The sequence below is a fragment of the Limulus polyphemus genome, unplaced genomic scaffold (genome assembly GCF_000517525.1).
Source record: "Limulus polyphemus unplaced genomic scaffold, Limulus_polyphemus-2.1.2 Scaffold2374, whole genome shotgun sequence".
Lineage (NCBI taxonomy): Eukaryota > Metazoa > Arthropoda > Merostomata > Xiphosura > Limulidae > Limulus > Limulus polyphemus.
This window is the reverse complement of record NW_013667984.1, coordinates 114,007-121,924: the sequence shown is the minus strand read 5'-3', so window position 1 is coordinate 121,924 and position 7,918 is coordinate 114,007. Positions and strand designations below refer to the sequence as shown.

The window sequence follows — 7,918 nt, the reverse complement described above, 5'->3', positions numbered from 1 at the left end:
ATAAATTAGGGACGGCTAGCGCAGATAGCCCTCGTGTAGCTTTGCGCGAAATTCAAAAACAAAAACAAAACCGACTACATCGAAAGAGGTACTAAGTGTTTTGGGGATGAGGTACACTTTATAGAAAGGCATATTTCAGCAGCAATTTTACATTATTCTAACATATGTATGATTTTATATAATTCTTTAATCGCCATAACTAATTTTCTTAAGAGTATGAAAGATTAAATTAGCTGTACAAATGTTACTTATTCTTTGTATACCTAAATAAATGTAGGCTACTTGTGGTTGATAAATGGCAATTCAAATAACATTTACATAGACTGCAATAATACCTACCCTGAAAACTATCCCTCAGATTCAACCACCCCACCTGATGGTCTAAGCAGATCCATGATAATTTTTCCGATGTGGGCGTGACATTAACATTTGAATGCCTTTTCTGACCGCGCCTTTTCTGTGTAACAATTGACCAGATAGCGAAATGATAATAATATTGAGTTTATTCCTAGTATTATTCTAAGCAGATTTTTATTAAGTTTTATTATATATATATTTTTTTTGTGGGCCATTACTTTGTTGCTTACAGAGTCCCTAATAGCTTATGAGTCACGCAGAAAATGTAAATAAAATATACCATAAGCATTACAATTGCTATTGTTGAGGTCTACTATACACATTACACATAGAAAATCAGCGTTTCTCCGATTTTGTTTTTATTCGCTTTTTTGCACTGTGCTGTAAACGACAGAAATAATGATGAAACGTATAGACGCCTATCGGCATAAAATATGTACCAGTAAATGGCCAATTTACCACGACGCTTAGCTTTTAGAGTGTAATTAAATGATTTGGAAAATTGATCTGTTAGTACAGTTTCTGAAACGGTGGGTCGCGAGCAGGTTTCCAGGGGGTCACGAGCTGTCTGCGCTGAGTCATTCTTTTTATTTTTTTTTGAGTCCTTGAGGTGTCTGATTGGTTCACATGTCATCTTTATTATGAACTATGACGAACTACGCCAAGACACATCAAGACTTTTTTCATCCTTGTAGATATAATAGGAGGTCGTGACAACCAAAGCCCGAATGCGGGGGTCATCTGGAAAAACCGGCTGAGAAACATTGTGCTAGAATGTCCTCGTGAGACACTTGAATGAAATGTAAAAATCCTGCTAATTACTAAAACGTAAGATATTCTGGTTAAATTACCGAAACGTAAGATATTCTGGTTACCTGCCCATTGCTGTTAGACAGGGGACTAATCCTACATAAAGGGCAGATACCCCTACAACAACCCACAATATTTCTAGGGTTGAAGTCTGCAGAAATGATGGTTGCTTAAATATAACCTCAAGTAGAAGACAGCTATAGGTCATAAAAGGTTAGGGGTTAGGTTAAAGAAATTCTCAAAGTAATCGTTTTAAGGTGCCAAATCAAAGCTATGAAACTGCAAAAATAGCTAATATGTATTAAAATGCATTAGGTTTTATGTCCATTTTGAAGTTATTTCTAAAATGCTCGCTATAACAGAAGGAGTATCTGCTGAAATTAGCCTTACATTATCTTATTGTTATATCGTGTATGAATGTGTTTGCTACTGTCGTTTAAAAAAAAGGGGGTGTAACTCCTACTTAGTGTCTTGTTGTGCATGTGTTCATTTATTAGCCGATAAATCAAAGAAGTTTTCAAGTTTTGCAGTGATAACAGTCAACAAATAGAGTTGCTGTTCTCTTATATCTTTACTTTTACCAAAATAAAGACTTACTTGTTTGTTGTTAAGCGCAAAGCTACACAATGGGGTATCTATGCTGTGCCCACTACATGTATTGAAGCCCGGTTTCTAGCGCTGTAAGTTCGCAGACAAACTGCTGTGCCACTGGGGGGCGCTTAAATGTAGCTCGGTATTGTTTCATAATCTGAATTTTCTAGAAAACCTTCCCACTCCTATAAATATAACCAACGCGACACGCCTAAAGAGAGTATCTATTATTAGTTCGCTATAGTCAGTGTGCTGTAAAACTTCGGAAGCTATGACTGTAATTGTTACAACGCTTACCAATCGGAAAACTTCAAATATTTTACCAGGAATCTTTACAAAGTTTGAACATTACAAATTATTTAACTTCAGTGGATTCTCATCGGACATTAGTATTTTTACGGAAACATTTCTTAACGTCAACGGTTAAACTCGACCTGTAGCGTTAAATGCCTTCAGACTTACCACTGTAGTTTATCCAAAGTAAGGTTTCAACTTTACCCAACGTGCAAAACTTTCTGTTCTCAAGTTCGTTTTCTAGTAATCTTTTCAACTACATAATATATACTATGAAATAAAAATTGCTTATTCATATCATATGATGAGGGGATAAAATATAAACTTACAGTCACTTCGTTAATAAAATCAACTGTGGCAACCGAGGTCAGGTCATTTAAATTAACTGCGGCAACAGGAGGTCAAGTAATTTAATTAACTGTGGCGACCAAGATCAGGTAATTTAAATCAACTGCAGCGACCGGGTTCAGGTATCTTAAATTTTTATAAAAAGCATGTGATGTCTTAAAAACTGCTTACTTCGGACATCATTTAATAAGTTTCTATAATATCCAATCCACCAGCTTTACTACAATAAGGATTATTGTTTCTAGCTTAATTATATAACAATCTTTCAAGTAATTAAAGATGTAAATAACCCAAAACTAATAAAAAAAAACACTAAATTGGAATGTATACCTTTCTCTTAAAAAATTATTGAAATGATTATAGATGAAATGTATTAACGGGCGTTATTACTGTGTAATAACAGATACTATGACATTCACACTGAAGGATGTGTAGAGAATGCAGATCTAACTACTACGAATGTGGTATTAACTGTCAGTAACAAAATCTCATAGAAGGTATAAAACCTTTAAAGGTGGGTCTGTTTACTCGTGCACAAAACTTTTATGATGTATTGTTTGTTCGTTTGTAATTAAGCACAAAGCTACACAATGGGCTATCTGTGCTCTGCCCACCACGGGTATCGAAACCCGGTTTCTAGCGTTGTAAGTCTGCAGACATACCGCTGTGCCACTGGGAGCCTTTATGATGTAATATCAATAAATATTAAGTACATTCGCAACATACAGGATGGCCAAAAGAAAATAATTATTTTCCAAACATCAAAAATGTGCAGGGCGTCAATGTTAACGAAAAAAAAAACAACAACAAAAATACATCCCGTTACTCTTTGTAACTTAGAAATGTTTTTAATAATCCTGTAATAATATATTCGGTGTTTGAGCTCCACATCAATTAAATGATTTGTTGTTTCACTATTACAGAGAATAAGACAGACTCAAGGAGAACGTGAAATTTAGTTTAAAATCAAAAAGTAACAAAAAGCAAGGAAAACAACCTTTAAAAAACACTTATTCCAGGAATAAAACACACATGTTTTTACACACCTCTGATTTCAAGCCTCAATGGACAAATTAAGAAGAATGTGAAAAAGAAAAAACCAACATCTTAATTAACTTGTTTTTATTACATTGATAGTGGAAACGTTTTTGTTTACGTGTTCATTTATTAAGTGATATAACAAAGAATCTTTCAAGTTTTGTGGTAATAAAAGACAACTAACAGTTATCTTGCTCCTATCTATTCTTTTCCTTTTATCAAAATATAAAACATGAAACTGACAAAATTTTATTTTACCCAGCGACAAGGTTATAATTTTTACCAGTTCGATGTTTCTATTTTCGAGCTTGTTTTTTAGCAAATGAATTATTTTTGATAACTTTAACCTATGCTTGACCTTTGCTAAACTCTACATGACTTTCAACTTTAGAATGGTGACCTATACTTGACCTTTGCTAAACTCTACATGACTTTCAACTTTAGAATGGTGACCTAACTTGACCTTTGCTAAACTCTACATGACTTTCAACTTTAGAATGGTGACCTATACTTGACCTTTGCTAAACTCTACATGACCTTCGCACATCTTAATGTATTTTAAGAGGTATTTATGGCTTATGTAACTTCATACCTTCAAATGGTTATTTTGGTGGTTTTTAATTTTTCACCTCCAAATAATTTTTATGACTTCTGGTTGACCTACTCTATGGATCATACTCATACAGTCACTTTTACAAACCACAGTCATATAACTTCAATCCTAGATAGGTTGTGTTTTGTGATATATGTTTTCGGGTTCTTTCTCGCTCTATATTGTTTTATTTGTGCTTTGTTTTAAATGCTGAAAATCTATACACATAAACAGTGTTTATAATTTTAAAATAGTCTATATATCTGCTTTCGAAGTGACTATGCAGATGCCTCTAGCTTTATCTACTTTTCTATTTCTGTGACCTTTGTATGGATCTGTGCAAATGTCTAAACTATACTTTCTGTGTCCCTTCGATATGTTTGTCTTTCCTAAATTTTGATGTATGTCTATATCTGTATATTTCTCACTTGATGAGTCTGCACATATCGGTATACCTGTCTTAATGTATATTTATTTGTCTAACTCTGTACTTACCTCTATACCTAATTATCTCTAAATTTATAATTTTGTTCTTTTATTTTGTATATAGGATGCACAAGAAATATAAATCTTGAGAAAAGAACTCTATAATTCACTTATATTGTTTTTCTAAATTATTAATCATGCATTTAATCATTTGCATATAGATGAAGCAGTCTGAAAAGTTTGTTTCTTATGCTTCTAAACATAAAGATTTTCGTACGAGAGTTAATTATACTTTTCAGCGCTTCATAATGTTCAATAAATGATTGCATTAGTAAACAGGAGCAAAATAAAAGGATATATAAAACTCATAGTGAAAATATTCTCTGATGTAATCAACACACTACTGCAGTAGGTTGTACTTATTACAGTGGCAAACGTGATGTGTAATGTGTAATAAAAGTGTAATTTCTATGATGATCATCGTGATTACTGCACAGATGGGGGAAAAGACAGGTTCTTTAACCTATTTTTGCCCCCTTGGACGGCCTCTTTCTTAATTTTCCCAGCAGGTTAGACATCTAATGGAAGATGTCTTTAGTACATACGTATTGGTACGAAAGTACACCATGAAGAGCCAGAAAGAACCAGTCTTAATTATATGAAGTTTAAAGAATTTATTTATTTTTCTATGTTGTTCGTAGATATTGTATATTTCGAAGGCTTACACAATGAATTTTAATTGTTAATATACAATATGCTTCTCTCAAATCCTGGCACCGGTAAGCACGCACCACGCGGTTGTGTAAAAACCTTGTAGGGACGAGCTCTTGCCGCGCAGCTGCATCTACCACGAGGTACCGGTGAGCGTGAAACGTAACAATTCTTGTAGGCCTGTTCTAGAGTTGCAAGCTTTCTATTGGAGCAGCTTGTTTCCAGGTCCATGTGAAGCAGACATCATGTAGAAATTTTCTTTTTTTGTGTGTGGAGGTTTCTGCAGCACTGTTGATCGTGGTGACTCAACCTGAAGCTCTAGATTTGTCTGTAGACACTATACTGATGCATGTGGTATTGTGTTAAACCATCTTGACACACACGTCTTACGTTTGGTGCTAGAAATATAATATAGAACTTTATTATACGATTGTAATATTGGTACGTGTTTTAATTCGTATTTCTAGGAGTATAGATTTATTTCACACGTGTGGAATCATGAAGATTTTTAGCTAGTTACACGCACTCTTATAACACGAGGAAACGAGCTGATAAACAGAAGGAAGTAGCTAACAAAGGAGCTGTAGCGGAGAGAGAGAGACAGAAAAATTGAATGTTGTGCTGCCTTACACCAATAGAAAATTAATGAAAGGTTATGAGAGATAATAGCTTTATAAAGTAAGGAGATAATATGGTTACTGAAAGTCTTCAGTGACAGATACCGGACCTATCTATGGTAATGATAAAACCAACTTGAGAGAAATCCAAGAATAGCCTATAGGTTCAGATAACGTAAATGGTTAATCAACTAGTTTGAAACAGGATATTTTCAAAGTGAGAGTCTGGAAAAATTGAAAAGACAGCGTTAGACAACTGAAAGAAAGGTGTATGAAAAAATTACAATTTTCTGAAAGAAAACAATGCTAATAAACTGTGATGTTCAAATGTAAAGTTTAAGTTATATATATTTAACAGACTAAATTCGTTGTAAGCCAGTCAAGAGTTCAGTGTTCGTTTGTCTGTTTTGGCGACAACCATGTTTGGTTTAGATAAGGAAGCCGTTGTATATCAAGAAGCTGTGTTTATGAGGACCGTGAGAGACCGGACAAAGGTCGAAGGTTATGGCTATCAGATAGCTGATTCAAGATCCAGAGGTCATAAGCACAGTGCACGAGCATTTCTTCACCCCTTTTCACCATATGGTAATTACTATCTTCGAGGCCGAGCAGCGTCTGCCCGAAATCCCATGAAATATAGAAGGTAATCTATATTTTTGATTATATGTTCTCAATTGAACTACAATTTTATTAATTGAAAATTTGAAAAGAAAAGAAAGAAAATAAAGTATATGCGTTATTACTACCCCCAAGTGGCTCAGCGATAACTTGAGGGCTTATAACGCTAAAATACAAGATACAATCTCTGCAGTGTGCACAGGTGCAGATAGCCCATTGTGTAGTTTTGCGCTTAAGCCTGACGAAAAAAAGCCTTTTCGCTATAAAAGTAGCCGAAATTGCATACTAAAACTCAGGCTGTCATATCACTAACTAAGAAATATATTTATGATTTTTTTTTTTGCTAAAATTAAACAAACAACATTTTACATCAAACCACAAATGTCAATATGCATAATTCCTTAAATTGTTGATTATCGTATCGTTGTAATTGTTGCGACAGAAACTGAGGTACGAAAACTTAAATGTTGCAGAACTGTGGAAAATTTAATTTTTAATTCGCCATATGTCTTCAAATTTCACTTTCATCTTTAATTACACGTTCTCTGATCTGGTCCCCAATTCTAGATCGTCGTCAACACATGGGAGTGTCCCACTTCTACTGAGGTGGACTGCAGGCTCGTGCGATTATGTTTAAAAATCCGTAATATATAATATAGTTATAAGTATAACATTTATTAGTTATTAATAGTTTATTAATTTTACTTAAGTTTATTTACTGATTATAAGTATTATTTTATTACAAAGTACAGCTTTTACAATAAGGAAGAATGTTTTTTAAAACTGGTACGAAGTTTCGATCACTGGTGCAATCTTTCTCAAGTACACACACTTTAACGGTAAAGAAGATTTTTATATTTTAATCAACAATCTAACGATAAGCTTTGTACTTTTCAGGCCAAAGTCCGTATCGTTTGGTGATGATAACTGATGTTTGATCTGTTTTATGCTAAGATTAATACTATTTCATAATGGTAACTGTGAAGCTTTGTTTTTTCGTAGGTATAATTAATATCGCTTGATAATTGCAAATTCTAGGCTCTGTCTTTTCCTAGCTACAGTAAGATCTTCCAGTAATAGAGATTACAACGTTCGGTATCTACCATGTTATACAGTTATAACTACCACGTTCGGTACCTTCTGTGTTATACACTTAATATCGTCTGGTAATGATAACTACTACGTTCGATGTTTTCCTATGTTCTACGGCTACAACTACTACGTTCGATCTTTTCCAAGTTATACGGTCAGTACCGTCTGGTAATGGTAACTGTTACGATCGATCTTTACCATGTTATACAGTTAATACCGTCTGGTAATGGTAACTCTTACGTTCGATCTTTTCCAAGTTATACGGTCAGTACCGTCTGGTAATGGTAACTGTTACGATCGATCTTTACCATGTTATACGGTCAGTACCGTCTGGTAATGGTAACTGTTACGATCGATCTTTACCATGTTATACAGTTAATACCGTCTGGTAATGGTAACTCTTACGTTCGATCTTTTCCAAGTT

The 7,918-nt window shown here is 34.2% G+C and overlaps 1 protein-coding gene across 2 annotated transcripts in view; it reads left to right on the top strand.

Annotated features, from left to right (window-relative positions):
* The window catches only part of LOC106466758 (IQ motif and SEC7 domain-containing protein 1-like), a 139,268-nt gene that overhangs the window by 33,933 nt on the left and 97,417 nt on the right, over positions 1-7,918 (top strand). The window contains exon 1 of one of the 2 annotated variants that reach the window (XM_022394844.1): positions 5,557-6,427. The exons of the other annotated variant lie outside the window; for it this stretch is intronic. Coding sequence (XP_022250552.1) covers positions 6,204-6,427 — 224 coding nt within the window. The 5' untranslated portion in view covers positions 5,557-6,203. Of the gene's footprint in view, positions 1-5,556; positions 6,428-7,918 lie in introns of those variants that run through there. 2 annotated transcript variants of the gene reach the window in all.